The sequence below is a fragment of the Colias croceus genome, chromosome 16 (assembly GCF_905220415.1).
Source record: "Colias croceus chromosome 16, ilColCroc2.1".
NCBI lineage: Eukaryota > Metazoa > Arthropoda > Insecta > Lepidoptera > Pieridae > Colias > Colias croceus.
Genome location: NC_059552.1, coordinates 2,347,348 through 2,367,078, shown reverse-complemented (window position 1 = coordinate 2,367,078; position 19,731 = coordinate 2,347,348). Strand labels below are relative to the sequence as shown.

The 19,731-nt window shown below is 33.3% G+C and overlaps 1 protein-coding gene across 2 annotated transcripts; it reads left to right on the top strand.

The window, feature by feature from the left end:
* The first annotated feature begins 2,251 nt into the window (after positions 1 to 2,251).
* Positions 2,252 to 5,879, top strand: LOC123698338. Of its 2 annotated transcripts, none has more exons than XM_045644932.1 (4): positions 2,252 to 2,358; positions 3,959 to 4,211; positions 4,314 to 4,394; positions 4,515 to 5,879. In XM_045644932.1, the coding sequence occupies exons 1-4, from the start codon at positions 2,350 to 2,352 to the stop codon at positions 5,720 to 5,722; spliced, it is 1,551 nt and encodes a 516-aa protein (XP_045500888.1). In that variant the 5' UTR covers positions 2,252 to 2,349; the 3' UTR covers positions 5,723 to 5,879. The 2 variants fall into 2 exon arrangements, with proteins under 2 accessions (XP_045500888.1, XP_045500889.1); XM_045644933.1 differs by lacking the exon at positions 2,252 to 2,358 and adding an exon at positions 3,548 to 3,666.
* The last annotated feature ends 13,852 nt before the right edge of the window (positions 5,880 to 19,731 follow it).

Here is a 19,731-nt window from a genome sequence, read left to right as displayed (position 1 = left end):
CGGTACTCCAGAATAGGCAAAAAAAGGTGAGGATTTATGACCACCAATCACAACTATCTGACTTCGTTTCGTTAAGTACGACTTTATCCAGCGAAAAAGGTTTCCGTGTATGCCAAATGAAGATATTTTGTTGCAAAGAACTTCGTGATGGACCTTATCAAATGCCTTTTTAAAGTCGGTATAGATGCAGTCGACTTGACCGCGTTTAGCAAATGAGGAGCAAATGTAGTTTTTGAAAATAAGGAGATTACTGATGGTCGATCTCCCCCTGACAAATCCGTGTTGATTATCGGAAATTAGAGATTTTATATGGCTATAGATTTGGTCGTAGGCAAGTGATTCAAACACCTTGGCTGTTGTCGATAAAAGACTGATAGGTCGGTAATTTGCACAGTCAGAGCGATCACCCGACTTATGTATAGGAACCACATGCGCTTTTTTCCATTCTTTAGGGAAAATTCCAGTCTTCAATGACATGTTGTATATTATTCGGAGAGGTTTACAAAGTTCCACTGCACACGTTTTAAATAGTTTTGCAGGAATACCATCTGGGCCCATGCCTTTGTTAGGATCTAACTGTTTCAATTTTAATCTGACTTCGTTATCTGTCAGTGTGATCTCCTGAAGACAATCTGTAGTAACACTGGTACCTAAATTTGTGTCGATATTTGTCTCCGACTCCTCGTACACAGAGCTAAAATACTTGGCCAGAAGATCACATATTTCTTGACTGCCAGATGCCATCAGATCCTCGAATTTCATAATGTTAGGGTACGTAGTAGTATCCTTCTTTGAATTCACAAACCTCCAGAAGGCTTTTATGTTAGAACCTATCTCGTTCTCTATGGATGTAACAAAGGCAGTGTAGCAAATTTTCATTAGAGATTTAGCTCTCGTCCGCAGTAAGGCAAAAGTATCGTAATCGCGCGGATTGGCGTATTTTTTAAATAGCTTATGGTACTTATACTTTTCTCTAAGGCAATTTATGAGAGCAGGAGAAAACCATACGGGATGATTACTTTTAGAGATAGAAGTAAGGGGGGTATACTAAATCGGTTCAGCCGTTCTTGAGTTATAAGTGGAGTAACTAACACGACTTTCTTTTATATATGTATATAGATGTTATCAAACACATTTTAAAAACAATAGAATATATACACACATCTCTCTATTTTGATCTTTCTCATACCTACACTCACTTTGAGACATACACACTTATTTAAACAGTAATACCTATTGTATTAAGTGATGTACCATGGCTTGAATAATTCTAACTACATATGAACGCAAATAACGGAACCAACCTCTACGCATTTGCTCAGAAATTCTCAATAACCTTAAATTTTATTACGTAAGTAAACACGTTCCTGTAATACAAAAGCACCGTAAGTACACAATTTCATTAAGTAACAAAGGGTAAGAATCAAAATACCACAAACGATAGGATACAGCTAAAAAGCCATACATTGAGCCTTACCTTCCCGATTTAATTAAAAGTGATCTTAGGGTTTCCGCAACATATATCAACATAAATCGAGATAACCAGCAATTCTTCCTTAATAGGTTTTGGGTTATTTAATAACGATAAAATCCATCCACAGATACGTTCCTTTTCGAAACTGAATCTACTTATCGGTCGTGTACTAAACGTTAAATAAATGCGTGTAAATCCTTAGTGAAGTCGCTAGGGTTCTCGATCCGTTAGGTTTTCTATCTCCCTTCACAATTCGGTCAAAATGTTTAATTCAGAAGTTGTGGATTCTTGGCGTTGGATGGGACCGAGATCATCAACACATGGAACAAACATCGCACTCAACTTAATATTTCGAGTGAGCTTTTAATTCCTCGGCAACTTACCTGCATGGATGCTGTATCGTATGAGCTACATGGGTTTTGTGACAGTTCTACCCTTGCATACGGATATCATTTCTTCGTTAAATGATAAAATAAAGTTTTATTGAAAAATATAAACATCTCTAATTTCTGAGCATTTTCGCTTATAACTTTGTTATTTATAGTTCTACGACAAAAAGTTACTGCACCAAAGTTGTAGAGAATTCAATTTGCAACAAATAATGTTAACAATTTTTTTTTTATCAAATAAATAGGTTAATTTGTGGGCGGGATGTTTCGTTACCATTTAATTGAATGTGGTGTCTATTATCCATGTTTGACATAGAGTATGCAAACAACGGTTGTCAAATTTTTTTGCAACTGTCATGCACCACGACACTTGTACTTCCGCCTTCGACCGGGCCGCTCATCTGCTATGCGCGAGCGCCAACTCTTGAAAACACGTATCGCAAATCGGATAATTGGCGTAAATTCATTGTGTGTGTGTGCTGCAGCATGTCTAAGGTACGTGGTGCATTGTTTTGCTGCTCACTATTACTGAACATCAATATAAATTTTCGCTTTTATGCTATAATTATCTCACTCCAACAAAAAAAAATAATATAAAGATACTAAAATAATGGATATTTCGCATATTTACGTCTATAATACTTGTATTCTGATACGAAAACTGTTTAATAAGGAAATTCATGATACATACAGATATCACTTTAACTAAGAGGAAGCGAAATTCTAATCTAGCACAAAATATATGTACTGACAAGTGACAACCTAAATATCCATCCAGCCCATACCATACCTACTATTATAGCTATTGGCTCAAAAAATTTACTTCATGACGGAGTTAAAATATACAATAGCCTACCAACAGATATAAAACATATAAAATCATCAGGATTATTCAAAAAGAAATTAAAACTTCATATACTACAAAATGAAAATATTCCCTGAAATAACTATCGTGTATACATCTTAAAAATATAAATGAATAAAATAAAATCAGCAATATAAATAAAAATAACAACGATCATATCTATTAAAAAAAGTACAATTACTTCAAACAAATATAATATAAAGTGTTAAAAATAACATAAAAAGTATATTATATTTAATAATAATCAAGGAGATTATATTTAAAAATCATTGTAACATATGAATTATTATATAAAGCTACAGGATGTCCACCCATCCTGTTTTCGTCTATCTGATTAGCTTAAAGTATAAAGTTATTAATTTACGCTACCAGTTCATAAACACGTTATACAGTGATAAAGTTATCACATTATTAGGGACTGTTATGCTCATATTATTTTGTTTCATGATATGTTATCTGCAAACCAACTCAAGACTCATTTATACATACAATCACTCTATGCTATAATAAAATATAAAAACCTTATAAAAATTACTTGATTCAATTACTCCAGCATATCATTAAATAACTTTCTAGGAAGATCCAACCGAATAATATCAAATCGAAACAGTACTATAGTTGTCAACAAATCAATTAACATACTACATACAATACTTTAATTACTTTAATTTTATCTCTACTGAGGATTTCGTAATAACCACTTCGTGAAATTAAATACTGTTTACGAACTGAATCCTACTGCCTACTGTGGAAGGGCTTACGCAATACGTAACGTTTTTCCCCTTCCACTGCAACTGGACCGATGCGATAAGTATAACCAGTTGTTTAAATAGAGGTCACAGTTCGACAATCGCTTCGCTATCACTTCGCTAGCGCTACAACGCGTCAGTTGTGACGATGTTTTGGTTGTTACAAAAGATACATAGATGAAATAGAAGGTAAGAATCAATTTGGTAATCACCTAATTTAAATAACATTTCAAGGCCAATAATCAATGAATTCGAAAAAAAAAATGAGACATCTTAAATTACAATTTTTTTAGTGATAATCATAATTTCCTTGTAACTAACTCATCTTATCTTCACTTTTAGGTTAAAACTAATAATTATCATAGTCAAATCCACTGTTTTATTTTAAAGAGAGTAGATTGGTGATTAATAATTGCGACTAATGTTGTTTTCACAATATTAAATTACTTGAAATTTACGGAAGTGTTTTTGACTGTTTCAGATGAGACGTAATAGTGATAATGAGCCAGCATTCTATGTTGTTCATTTCATAGCACGGCCTTTTGAAGAAATTGATGATTACGTGTGCGTGCCGTGCGCTTGGGTGGTATTACGCAAAGCGGCGAATGACAAGACCGTTGCAGTTGCTTACCCTAAAGACGAAGATCCTTTTGATACGAGAGATCGCGCGAAGAGGAAAGAGCGATACCATGATGAGTGGAGATTTTATTTGGCCACTATCAAACATGAGTCAAGTGAGTTTAATTAAATGTATCAGTTAATAGATCGTGCGTTATATTATTGAAGTATATTAAGATTCAGAACATCTCATAAATTAAAAGGATTTTTTTTTTCAGATTCTTACAATGAAGCAGAATTTTGGATCGCTATGAGAAATTATTATGGACCTTTGCTTGAAATAAAATCAAAAGTAACAGGTGAGAATCAAATTATTTTATCAGTGTTCACAATTGAATTTTAACTGTAAATACATTTTTGAATACTACATAATTTAAATTCCAAGCATTCCAAATAATAATAATAATTTTTAATTTCAGATACACAACCAAAGTTTTCGAAATTGCGCAAATTGGAAAATTCTCACGCAGAAAAATCTTCTGTTGTTTCTCATGCTGAAGAAAGTACTGAACCAAGGTCTAAAACTCTGCGTACTGATCAAACCGAACATACTTTAAGCTCACCCGTAAAAGACGTAAGTTCTGCAGATAGACCCACAGCTGCCCAAAACTTTACGGGAAGGAGCCGTCAGATGAATCTCAAATTTATTTTAGAGCAACAAATGTTGAACAACTTTGCTACCCTCTTTACTCAAATGCAGTCTACTTTTCAACATACGACTGATATGTACCACACCTTACAGAGTTCCGTCCACGATACTGGCAGGATATACAGTAAGGTTAAAGATGCCGTCAAAGAATTTAACACAGCGGGAAACGCAGCTAATAATGCAAGGAGCCGTCAGATGAATCTCGAATTTATTTTAGAGCAAATGTTGTACAACTTTGATACCCTCTTTACTCAAATGCACTCTACTTATCAAGATACGACTTATATGTACAACACTTTACAGAGTTCCATCCACGATACTACCAAGATGTACAAAAAGGTTTTGGGTGCCGTCGAAGAATTTAACACAGCGGGAAACGCAGCTAATAATGCATCTCCTTCGAGCAACCCAATACTAGATGTGGAACATCTAGTATTGGCTGAAGAAAGACGCACTACAATAACAGCGAGTGCTAGTTCTAGTAAACAAGATCAACATAGTAATGATGTTGCTAACAAAACGCCGAAAAAAAACCACATGAAGTTGTTCCGTTTCGTTTTACCACCGGAATATGACGCTTATGATTCAAGATGGACATTGAAGTATCCAACATATCTGCCAGGGCTCGTACAACTTGTACCTGAAAGCCATGTTTACGTCAATTACGATGAACTCAAATACTGTCAGCAAGTATCGAAAGATTGCCCATCATTAGCTAGACGATTATTAACAGAAGTCTTCAGCAGAAATGCACTGAGTGTTTGTTCATCAATGAGTGAAACCGCGAAGGCTTCTAACAGTGTCGGCTCTAATATAAGGCCAGATTTAGATGACCATGCGTGTTCGGTACTGTTGAATTTTGTTATAGAGCATGGACTCCAACGTGGCTGGAATACTGATCTAAAACCTATCATCGATATGTTACACAGTAAGACGCAAGAGATTCGGTTCCAATTTGGTATAATGGTTGAATGTTGATGACACAAATTGGGCCTATTGCACTTCAATGGGCATTTCATGATTTTGTTTTGTAAGGAGAGTCCCATCAGCGAAGCGGAGTAAAATTGGTTTGCAAGATCAAATTTGTCATGTATTTGCAATTACATGCTATTGTTTTACTTGCCCATTACAGAAAGATTTAAGTGTTAAAATCTATTCAGTACGTTGGTTAAAACCTTTATTATTGACTGAATGTCTGCTCTTTAAATCAGCCAATAAGGTTATTGACTAAGGGTGTCAGTCAATAACCTGATTAACCGTCAATATTGACTGGTTCAGGGTTTTGACTGTAACACGTATTTAAACTAATGAAAAGGAAATTGAATTATGAATATGATAGAAAAAGATTGGAAAGGACCAAAATTAGATTTTATAAACACTATTCTAAATTTTTGGCGTATTCGCAACTATATAATATCTCTTGCGCTTGTAAGTTGTATGGGAGATTCAGTCGGCTGCTAGGTCTCAAGGGTGAAGCCTGTGAATATCAAACAATGAGCGAAAAATAGACACTGCCACTATTTTATAGTGAGATTTTAGAAATCTATAATGTAAATAAACTGGTCAATGAGCTTAAGAATATATTATATAATTGTGATATTTAGTTTTTATAGCATTCAAATGTTTATAAATATAAATTTTTGAATAATAAAATCACTAATCAGTCCATCATTATATTTTTTTTATGTTGTAGGAATTATTTTGAAATTATCTGTCACATCATGAGAATTTGTTATAGTTATGTGAAGGCTATGTGTAATGTATATTGTAAGTATAAATAATTATTGTAACAGGTGATAAATTATTAAACATCGTTATATATGTTGAATTTATATTTTAGGTTTTATGGCATTCAAATGCTTTATAAATATAAATTTATAAAGAATGGAAAAAATTCGATCACGCGGTGTGTCCCTTAAGACACATAAAACTGAAAGAATAGAATAAATTCGATTGCTCTGGCGGGTCACGAGTGGCTGAGTTTGTCAAGCATCCGCCCCGGAATGGCGCGAAGGATGCGGGTTCGAGTCCCGCCTCGTGATCGAATTTTTTCTATTCTTTATAAATTTATATCGTTATATATTTCATTTCTGCATAATTTGACTTGTACGTTTTAACCTTTTGACCGCCAGAGCAAAAACGCATCGCCGTGCCCTCCACGCCAAGCCACAAATTCAATGAGATAACCTTGAAAATAGTAGGGAGTCCAAAATGTTATCGATAAACATAATAATTCACGTCTGAATATTTGAATAAACAGCTTATAACACAAAAATAATATTTATTTAACCTCATCTCCTACTGTAAAAACTTAAGACCACATTTATAGCAACTATCAACAAAAAAAATCAACCTTTTGAGATACAAAAATACATATAAAATTGCAGCAAGTTACAGCACTATTCTCTATCAGTAACGCCCCATTGGCATGTATACATGCCAATGGCGCGGGCAACCATCCTTTTTTTTATAATCTCTCGCTTCTGATTAGGGATGTGTAGCTGTATATTATTATAACTTATCGAGTTTATTTATTAAGTTTATATGAACTATAGGTATTATTGTGGAGTGTTTATTTGTAAATATCAAAACAACTATTACCTTTAAATAAAGGGAATTGCATTAAAACTACATATTTATTTTCCAATCATTTAGTTTAATACTTGAGTTATTACAAATACTAATTATATGTAGGTACCTATTTAGGTCAATTACCATATTTTGATATGACATAGCGACAATTTGTATCATAAGAATATTCTAATAAAGGCACTGATTAGACTTCATCATCATCATCATCAGATTTCAAGTACCTACAGATTTTTAGAGATATTTATACATTTTGGGTCTAAGCGAATTTTTATCATTACATGGACAATAAATATTATGCTAGAACGCATACATTGTGTTTGTGACGATAAAATAAAAAATAATGAAAAATCAACAATTGTATATAATTATTATGCTCATTAATAGCCTTGTACTTATTTGATTATAATATTGGTAGATATCTACTCGATAAAATATTTTTACAACTTTCCGCACTTAACAACACGGCACGCGCTTACGACGTCACCAGTCCGACATCTATTCATGTCAATGGCGCAGAAGGGATTGCATATCGATACTGTGCTAGGGATGCGCATGATTGGCGAAAAGGAAAATATTCAAATCAACAATATCCACAATATAGACAATATGGTATTATACCAAAGAATGTAGTATTTACCTTTTTTCTCAGTGACTAAGCTTATATATTTTTTTTGTAGTTATTACAAAAATTAAGCGAATTAGAGTAATTTCGCTGAAATTTTAATGAAGTTACTTGAATATTACACTACATCACTAGTAGGCACGTATACATGTCATTGGCGCGAGAGAACATGCTTTTTTAGCCATTAATTAAGTTATTTTTTGTCATCAAATATTTGAATAACTACTTGGCAATTTTGTTTACTGTGTACAATTATGTAATAACTGGGGATTCAGTTCATAAACTGTATAAATAAAACACGTAAAAGTAAAGGTTTAATATGTTTATTTTGTATTTATCTATGATCTGTTTCTTGGCATGTATAGGTGTCGTTGGCGCACAGGGCACGATTGCGCATGACATCTATAGATGTCATTGGCGTTCAAAAGGTTAATTGACATTGTTTAACCTTGACCTTGAAATATGAAATTATGATAAAACTGGCTTTCCGCCCGCGGCTTCGCCCACGTTTTCAAAGAAAAACCCGCATGGTTCCCGTTCCCGAGGGATTTCCGGGATAAAACCTATCCTATCTCTCAAGTTGGATCGAACTGCACATGGTGTATGAATTTTATTATAATCGGTTAAGTGGTTTAGGAGTCCATTGAGGACAAACATTGTGACACGAGATTTTTATATATATGTTACCGGAAATGTATGTAATCCGTCATTGTATACAATTCCTAGGAAATGTATGTAATTCCTAAAATCACACGGAAATGTGTGAAATAAATTATTTTATACACATTGCCTAGGAAATCTATACATTTCCTAAATAGCAATCGGAAATGTAAAACATCTAAGATATTGGAAGGTACGCGGGTCGATGGGGGGAGGGCCGAAAATTCGTAATCTTTTTGAAGGGGGTGGGTTAGGTTAGGTTCGTGTTTTTTCAAACCAGATAGAAATAGGAGCCCCACGAAGTGGGGCTCCGTCGACTCACGACCTCTTTTTGTAAAATTTTGGAAAATGACGAATTTCGGCATATTACAAAATGCCGGCCGTTTGTAATACGGCGGATTATACAATCCGACTGGGACGTGTACAAGGGGACAGCGGGACGAGGGGACTGATTACTTACGGTAAATGAAAATTTGATTTGATTGAATATAAGTTGATTTAAGAAATGTTAATTAGTAAGATAATATTATGAACATATTATTATTATTTTACGGTAAGACTGTTACCCGATACAGTGTTTTATTACAGAAATCATTTATTTTATATATTTCCTAATAGATACTATATTGGAATTGTATACAATTCCTAGGAAGATTATACATTTCCTAGGATATCTATGAATTAAATAGTTTATTAAACAATATTTTATACATTTCCTAAATGGTATCGGAATTGTACATATTTCTTAGGATTCCTTGATTTCATACATATCCGGTAACATATATAATATAAGATTTAATTTTCTACTTTTGTAATGAATACTAAGTGACAAAAATCAATTTAAAAAATAGCTTTTTAGTTCAATCATAGATCTTAAGCAATTAATCACATTTTACTTTGTAGTGACTAAATATTAGGATTAGAATTAACAACATTTTAAGTTTATTATTTTTTATTTATTTATTTGGTTAACCAACATTTGTTTACAATGATTCTTTAATATAATTATTACATAAAATATTATAGTTCTTGCGATAAAGTAACAAACATTTATTAGAGGTTAACACAGCATGCGCCAATTACACAGAGCTATTTCTTAAGAGTACAATACAAAATTATTTTTACAAAATTATTTTTAGTATTAAAAGAATAATAATTTTTAATTAATAGATGATAGATGATGATGACAACAATTTAAGGTTTCAATTTTTGTATATCCTTCACTATAGAACGGATCTAGTTGGGTGTCTAATCTCTTGCTAGGCATACCGCATAGCCTGTTTTAAGAGAGCCAGTCCCTTTCCTTAATACATCGCATCGTGGTCTTATAAAGGTAAAAATGAAAAAATAATTAATACAAAGGCAAAATTAAAAATAAAAGGGGGGATAGCCAACCCAATGAATGTGTGGTGTGTGTGTATGTGTATGTATATGTGTGAGTGTGGGTGGATGTGTGTGTGAGTGTTTGTTTTAAAGTTATTTTATTTTTTATTAATTAAATCAACTCCTCGACCTTTTCGGAAGTAAAATGTTCGATCACTATTACATTAAAATCCGATATTGATTGAATATATATTGTTTTCCCCAAAGTTTCTCTAAGTTCTCTTAGTTGTAATATTTGTAAGTAGTGACCACGATCACAACATGAACTTTCAAGCCCACAAAAAACACACAAAACCTAAATACGAAATACATATCGTGTTCCATATTTTTGTACCAACCTTAATAAAAAACAGAAAGGCATATTCATAAATAAAATATATATATTTACGCTACAGGAAACCCTAATAAATCCGGCATAACCAAAATCATTTATTAATTCAATGTAATGTACCCACTGAGAGCACAGGTGTGTCGAATTGTAATCAATTAATATTACTGCGAGACCAATAGAGCTCCCTGGAGGTAATTTACTTTGGCTTATTAGGCTCTGTTGCTCAGTACTATTGTTCCATTTGAGCGAATAAATTAAAATTTCTCCCCAGAAACCTGAGAATTTCGGAATATATTTTCTTATTGTTGGCTTTTAGTGGGCCATGTCGAAATCTCCATTTCTTTGTACCTTAATTAATAATAGTAATTTACGTTTCAAACACAATTTTCATCCCATTTTCTCGAGTTAATAATGGATGACAAAAATTTGATATTGCTTTTATTTTATTTGAAACTAGCGGTCCGCCCCAGCTTCGCCCGTGGTAACTACATATTTACGTTTTCTCTACATAAGAACCATCCTCGTACTTCAAGGAATATAATTAAAAAAAGAATTATCTAAATCGGTTCACCCGTTCACACGTGATGCCGTGACAACGCGAAACGGGTTTCATTTTTATATATTATAGAAGACATTGTTTATTTGTATTTCATTAAAATAACAACAATCTAAGCGTTGAAATTCAAACAAATAGAGCACTTAACCTATATAGATACACTTTTATATACCCCAGTACTTTTGATGCATGAAAAAAATATTATATTTCTATATAAATACGAATACGATACGGAAGCACTTCTAAAATATAACGGGAATATTGTTATTGAAACAAGGGAAATATTATAAAAGTTCACAAGCATTGCCTACGTAAAATAGATTGCAATAACCATAACATCATATCGAAAAGGATTATTATTTGGACAATGTCATAAGAATTCGGCAGAATATTCGCGAAAGAAAATATGTACATACGACATTGAGATAATATTACTACGTATGGAGGAGACACCACGAACAAAATCTGTGCGCCATTTTTTGCTCTAACTAAGTTTTAAAAATTATTATCTAGTTAGGTACTTACCGATGAAAGTTATTCCTTTGCACTTTTCCGTATTATTTGTGCAATATCGTAACACACACGAAGGCATACATATTTGATGCGTTTCACTTTAAAACAAATAAAAAATGAGCGTGCAGTTACGCCATATGGCCTATGTTGAGCAGAACATAAGTGATGTATGCGGTGTCGTCTCCATATGTATATCTCAATGACATACGATAAGCTTTTAACAATATATATTCAAGTTATACTATTTCTTATTCTACGAGATTACTAGAAACATTGAGAAGCACTTGGAGTTAATTTTAAATTAATTACGAAAATAGGTCTATTTAAGGAATACCTACGTAACAAAAAGAACCGAAATAAGTATCTAAACTTAACAAAGAACTATTTAACTAAAGAAATAGAATGCTATAAATATACACAGCATTCCTTATCAGCATAGAAATCTAATTTGTTATTTAGATTTCTATGCTTATCAGTTATCCGTTGAATATATAACTCAAGCAATGAAGAAAATGCTGAAACAACAATATATTTTTGTATTGAAAACTAGCTGTGCCCCACGGTTTTACCCGCATTGTTCCGCACCTATTGGTCTTAGCGTGATAATATACAGGTATATATTGACCCGATCTGTTAGTTATATTCATGAAAAATAAGAAGAAAATCCATCTAGCCCGTATGTATGATACAGACATACAGAGAATAATTCTAAAATCTATAATTTTGGTCATAAATATTCAATGTACCTACAGTTTTGACTTTCTTACGATTTTATTCTATGCATAGATAGATTAGACTCACCATATTTAAATTGTAAAGATTCGTGCGAAAATGACTTATTTTCTTATTACTTGTCTGTCCCGCGTTTTTCCAAAGTACCCACCTAGTTAACATTCCCTCCGGATTCTTTCGCGTCCGTTGAACTGGTTTCGCAATCTTGTTCATTCAATTTTATTATTTTGACACGACGCTCTGAATTTCAATGCATTTCTTTGTGCACGGATGCGTGAAAAAATTCAATAAACTCCCTTATAATTTTTTATAATTTAATGAGTTTATCTAGTTGGAATGTTTAAGGAATATAATTTATGAACATTGAGATAATATTAATATGGAGACGATACCGCCTACATCACTTATGTTCCACTCAACATACGTCATGTGGCGTAACTGCACTCAGTCGCTTGCTCGCTCATTGGCGCGAACGTCACGCTCATTTTTTATTTGTTTTAAAGTGAAACGCATCAAATATGCCTACGTGTGCATTACGATATTGCACAAATAATACAAAGAATACGAAAAAGTGCAAAGGAATAATTTTTCATCAGTAAGTAACTAGATAATAATTTTTAAAACTTAGTTAGAGCAAAATTTTTGGCGGGCGACATTTTGTCATAGATTAAAAATTTAAGATATGACATTGGGCATGAAATAAGTGTTGTTAGTAATATTTGGTGGCGTAAATTTTTATAGTATAAAATAATTATTTTACATATTTAGAAAAGCATAGACTGGTTGTTAATTGAAAAAAGGTGAAATCATGAAATATGAAAATCAATTACTCAATCACCAATTTTTTTTTGTTAATTGATTTTAATCAAGTTTTTAATTGATATTGTATAAGCTACTGACTTGAACGTATAATTGAATTATTATTTATTTATCTGCACTAATATTATAAAGAGGAAAACTTTGTTTGTTTGTTTGATTGTAATTAATAGGCTCATAAACTACTGGACCGATTTTGATGAAAGGAGAATGCCCATTTTTGGTACTGGTTTTTCTCATGCATCAAGACAACAATACTATTAAAAAAAATCTCGGCAATTTAGAGGCCTTCTTACCATCGGAAAATATATTTTGAACAGGGAATGTTTTGTAAAATCTAATAAGACATGTAATTGTTTAGATCCGTTATTATATAGATTTAGTGTCCATTACCGGTTACCACGGTAACCAAGCGGTAACTTTTTACATTTACTATGGTAAATAGCTAAATGTATTAATATCGATTATTGTTTTCATTGAATTACAAAAAAAATCAATTAACATAAAATCACTCTTTAAGGTATTGTTTATACACTGTAGGTTGTTTTAACAAAGATAGTGAAGTAAAATAATATAAATATGTATAATATATAAAAAAAAATATTATTATGACATAGCTTGGTAGGTAACCAGTTATTTCTTATTTGTTTCTTTCTTCGAATATGTAGTGAAAAAATGATTCAAACCACAACAACAACAACAACAACATGTAAACCGAATAAAAACTCAATTGGCATTTTTTAAGTATATATTTAGGTTTTCTTGAAATCCGTCCCGGAAGATTTCTGGTGCCTACCTACACTAGCCGATGAACAGATAGACTTTGTCTGAAAGCATAAGCTCTACGCATAGATTAAATATGTTAATCGAACAAGTGATAACTGCGTTAAAAACAACCGACTTCAAACTTGCACTTGCAAAATTTACAAATACCTACAGACAAAAATGCTCATAAAATAAAAACTACTGGGCCTATCCGAATAAAATTTTTATGGGACCAATTCGACACCATCCCGCATCGAACAAAAAAAGAATCACGTAAATCGGTTCAGAAACCTCGGAGTAATCGGTGTACATACATAAAAAAAAAAAAAAAAAATATACCGGCCGAATTGATAACCTCCTCCTTTTTTTTGAAGTCGGTTAAAAATAACCTTTGGACGATAAAATGTTACCTAAATCACACATAAACCTAACTAAATCGGGGTTATTTAAGTTTTGAGGTTATTTCACATTTTTCTCAATATCTTGAAAACCCCTGTTTTTATCACAAAAAAATCAATTGGTAAAAATCTTTTGAATATCGAAGAACCCTCCAAAACCACTCTGGCATTGACGCAACACTGTACTGTGGTCCATACTTTCATGGGCATTCTCCTTTGGCACAGACAATCTCTTAAGAAACCCTGAAGAAGTAACCCTGAGAAAGAACATAGGCTACTTTTTATTGCGAAATATGTGCCACGGGCGAAGCCGGGGCGGACCGCTAGTTCAGAGATAAGTAATTAATATTTTTTCTATTCAAGGTTTCCATGTCTGGGCCGTGAAGAAAGGGAAAAATTATTTTTTTTCTAAAAAAGGCTCAATTTGTAAGGAATAAAACTTCCCATAGCCCTGACTGAACCTAAAACACGAAAAAAATTAAATTATTCCATATGACGTCACTATTTACATCATCCTATATTATATGCCAGATATTGTTAGCCCCGCGTAGTAAAGTCAGTTTATAACTAAAATAAATATTAAGTAAGTACAAAGAAAATTTCAAGTCAACGTGCATGTAAGGAGTGGCACCCAATAAAATAGACAGAATGAAACAAAGTGTCGCCTCTATAGCGGTGAGTCAGTGACATCGCATAATCTATGACTGTATATCCGTCATTCGCGCGCCCCGCGCCGCCGCGCTTGGCGCACAGATTTTGTTCGTGGTGTCTGCTCCATATTAATATTATCTCAATGTTTATGAATAGAAATTTAAGTTAACAAATATTTATTATGTGTAAGAAAATTTTCCGTTATGTATAATTATCAGAAGCATAAAACTTTCAAAGGATTTCTTTCTTTCGAAGGCAAATTGTTTTATTTAAAATACACAAACTAGCATTATATTAATGGACTCACGTTTTGCGTTTTCATTCGGGGATATTATCTCAACTAAACTGATCTCTCAGGAACGAAAATGGTCTTTGGAAATAAATAATCTATGAAATTAGTGTTGATAATCACATAAACACTTAATAATTGCGGTACCACTTGAAAGAAACTAAAATATCGTTTAATAAAGTGAAATATATTATTATATTAGAGTAATTATTTCATTTAAATTTTATTTCTAAAAACAGAACTGAAAAATAAATTTACTCTGTGATTAAAGATTTACCATTGTGATAACCATGGAGAAAACATAAAATACGTAATCGATATGACTTGGAAATAGCCCTCTAAAATGGTTTAAAAGATAATGAATGAATGAGAATGAATGAATGAATAAATGAATGAACCAGAGCTTTATTGTACACACCAAATTAAAGACATTACATAAAATGAAATATATATAAATATATATAATATAACATAATATGCACAATAGGCGACCTTATGGCTACAGAGGCATCTCTTCCAGGTAACCCAACCAAGGAAAGCAATGACAAAAAGCGAATACAGGTACATGGGCGTAGCTAGCCATGGGCTCAAGGTGGGGCAAAAATAAAAAAAATAACCCAAATCCAACACCCAAAGTCATATCCAGGTCTTCGAACCTCAAATGCCGGTGGCACGGCCGGCGGCTGTGCCGCCGGCATTTGCGAAGGCATTTGCGAAGGCATTTGCGAAGGCATTTGCGAAGGCATTTGCGAAGGCATTTGCGAAGGCATTTGCGAAGGCATTTGCGAAGGCATTTGCGAAGGCATTTGCGAAGGCATTTGCGAAGGCATTTGCGAAGGCATTTGCGAAGGCATTTGCGAAGGCATTTGCGAAGGCATTTGCGAAGGAATTTGCGAAGGCATTTGCGAAGGCATTTGCGAACGCATTTGCGATGGCATCTTCTTTACCTTGAAAACTTTTTTATAATACTCACTTTATTCTGTGTAATATTTTCTGAAAGTTTTTTTTTCTAAGGCCCATATTTTTTTGAGTTGTAACTCACGTGACACGTTCTATAGAACGTGAAACGTAAAACAAAAGTGAAATTGGATAAGATAGTGGGGTAACTAACTGTACTACACTAATTTTTCTTACAGTTCATGTAACATAGAAGCCTCAGCTATTTTCTTTTTTCGTGTGTAATTCGTTATTCGAATTATTCTTATTCAAAACACCTTATTGTTCACCTACCTCATCACGAAATAGATCCAAAATGTGTCCCTATCTTCAGCCGTTTGGTCGCTGGGCGTATGACAATTATTTGTTAATCAGTCATTGTAGAGGTAAATAATACTATTGTAGGTAATCTAAGTACTAATGTTTTGGTCTCATTTTCTATGTCGACTGTCGACTTTCGGGAATCGAGTATGAATTTTCTTACGGATATTAAGCTTAGTAGTTAGTACCTGGATAATTCAATTTTTAGATTTGGTTAGGTACCTTCCAGGTCAAACCCTGGGTGGGGCAAGCGCCCCACCCTGCCCCACCATGGCTACGCCCATGGGTAGGTACCTGGTGGTGTGTGTGTGTGTGTGAAGTCGTGAAGCACTGAAGCAATAAAAAAAATTTATTGTTTGTTATTGATATGTTTATTGTTTACATGTAAACAACAACATTCCCATAACTATGGAACGCCCGAACAGGACATTATTAATTCTACGAATTCTAAACTTCAACCAAATTGATTGAAGATATGAATTGTAAGCGGAAACGAAAAATACAGTGCGAGTTTTCGCTTTTTTATTAATTTTTAGGGTCCCACGGCAGAGCAATCTAAAATTTCATATAGTATAATTATATATATATTTTCCTATAATACTGTACCTTTTGAATCCTGTTTACATTATTCCTTGTTAACGATTATTGTTATATACCTGTAGGGAATCAACATTTCAATTATTCTCCATAACATTGCGTAGTAAGTATAAACTATATTAGACGTTACGTAGCTACATGTATATTGTTGTGCAAACAAGCTAAACACTATTTATAATCATTACAAAATAAAATATATCTTTAAAAAAAATAAAATCACCATAAAATAGCATAGTATTATGCATAATCGAACGACTTTTCCTCTCAAAAGCTTTTCCAGAAATCTACAGAACCCAAGCGTTCAAAGCAAACCCACGCTTTTTGTACGATTGCCACAGTTTGAACAGGTGCAACAAAGGCGAACAAACAAACACGTACAATTCAATAATCCGAATGTTATTGTACCGTTCAGTTCGTCCGATGTTATTTTAGCCGGCGCGTAATATCCACTGATGTTTACCGTGGTACATTAACACGGTAAATTGGGGACAATGATAACATCGCTGTTTGAACGGGACTAATAACGTGATGGATCCGCGCATTAAAAATGTTTGCGGGATGATAATCTACTGCTTAGATATTGAAGTTGGGTGGAATTTAATTGTGTGTGTTGAAAAGCGTAGCTAACTGAAGAAAAGTTCGGTCCCAAAATTGCATATACATTAATTACCTATTTTTTAGAAATTTGTTATATTGGCGGCTTAAAATCCTACCTGTTTTTTCAGAAATTTATTACATAATAAATATATAAACGTAAAATAAGTGACTTACCTAATACATCATACACATTTTCAGAAAGCATACCAAAATTATTGTCAAACATACAAACATTATGTATCGTATTATTTAAAGAAAGTTGAGGCGACGCCTAATGCCGTATCAAGTATCATACGCGAAACAATTGTCTTTATGAAAACCCACTTTAGTCTGATATATCGTGTATTGTTTTGACGTTTCCGATATTTACAGAGAGAGAGAGAGAGCGGGAAACGTTTTCAATATTAAATCTAACGTCACGAAGTGGGCGGATATTTTTAATAATACTCTGTCTCAAATAGACGTCGAAGAAAAATGATGTGATAAATTTGCCATTTAGAACAAAATGTGGCTTGAATTTTATTTTTCAATTACCTACCCTTGGCTTTGTTTTCTATCCTGGCTGTGAGGCGAGTCTTCGAAGTAGGCTATGATTGAATGGGAATGGCTACAATAAAATTAAAATAACCAATTTTTTTTTATTTTTTCACGTCAATAGCATAGTCCGACTTACATTTTCGTGTCGTATCTCTATGTAATAAGATTTCATAGATAACAGGGTTACAGGGATAAAATTCCCTTGTGAGTATAGGTTTATATTTTACATAAAAACACATGGACAAATATGTATATAGGTCTATGCCAACAAAATTAAAAGTTAAGATCCTAACTTTTAATTGTGTTGTTTTAAGAGCTTTGCACAAGCCTACCAAGCTTATAGTGTCTTGGCAGACACACGCAGGAACAAAAGCCATCTTACCTACTATTAATATTGACATTTGTTCGACATAGTAGGTACCATAGGTACTATCATTTGCTCCCGAGCGACCCTGGGGCCTTAGCCAAACGTCAAAACGCCAAGGAATAGAATACGCTATCGATAGAAATTGACATAAGCGTATGATGTTTTGCATAAGGATTCGGTCACCCTACCAACGACAACGACGACCACGAACAAAATTTTCATCCAGTCGCAATTAAATAAAATTGTGCAAAACACAATTAAAAATGAAATTTAAGAATTTCCTGTCGTATTGGTGTTTGGAAAAAAAAATGTTGAGATCAATGGATAAACAAACAGGATTTTCATAGAAACGGTGGCTCCTAGAAAAAAATGTATTTAATCTTTTTTATAGATAATTAGATTATATACAATTTTGGTTCAGGTGATTGTATGATAAACTTACCGTCTCGGCGAAAATCGCAAAAAACCCTATTTCTTTTTATTAATTGACCTCGAATTTTTTTATTCCTGATGTACCAGAATGACGGGAGATTTTAATATTGATTTTGAACAAATTTCGGCAAGATTGGAACTTTGGTCGTGGTCGTCTGCGTCGTTGGTAGTGTGATCGAACCAATACCAAAATGTCATGAGCTTATGTCAATAATTAGCGTTAGCAGTTTCTATTCCATGGCGTTACGTACGTTTGTCTAAGGCCCCTGAACTCACTATAAGCAAATACTACTTACCTACACAGTCCATAAAATTCCGCGTCAAATCACAAATGTCATTTGAAAAAATTTAATTTATTTAGAAATCCGTTGCATTTCAGTTATGATTTATTTTAATATGCCTGACTCTTGCTTATTCTTTAAATGCATACCTACACTTTTACTTTACTAGATTTTAAATTCATTTCGATTAACCTATGACGTCACAAAATGGCGCCAAAACAATCCTATTCTTAGTTGTATCGCAGTATTGTTGCGTATTATACTCCCGAAAACCAATAAGTGCTACTCGATCGACTCGTATTACTTTTCGGTTTGATCGGTTGTATATACAGATACAACCAGTAGGGAAACTTCATACAACACGTTCGAAATAGCTCACGCACACAAGCAAGCGTGTCTTAGGGTGCTGTAGTCGTGTAGCGTGTCGTAGGGTGTCTGTCAAATGGCATAAATACTCATAAGATTCTCGTAAACACACTTGTTTGCGTGAGCCATTTCGAGCATGTTGTATGAAGTTTCCCTACTGGTTGTATCTTTTTATTGTGAAATTACTAGTATTGAATAACATTCTTGTACAAGTATTACCTTAACTATTAGCATTGTTTGATTTC

What these genes read in the sequence shown, in the direction of transcription:
- LOC123698338 (XM_045644932.1), top strand. An exon ending in CACTATCAAACATGAGTCAA is followed by an intron (nt 4,212 to 4,313) that starts GTGAGTTTAATT and finishes TTTTTTTTTCAG; the next exon opens with ATTCTTACAATGAAGCAGAA. An exon ending in AATAAAATCAAAAGTAACAG is followed by an intron (nt 4,395 to 4,514) that starts GTGAGAATCAAA and finishes TTTTAATTTCAG; the next exon opens with ATACACAACCAAAGTTTTCG.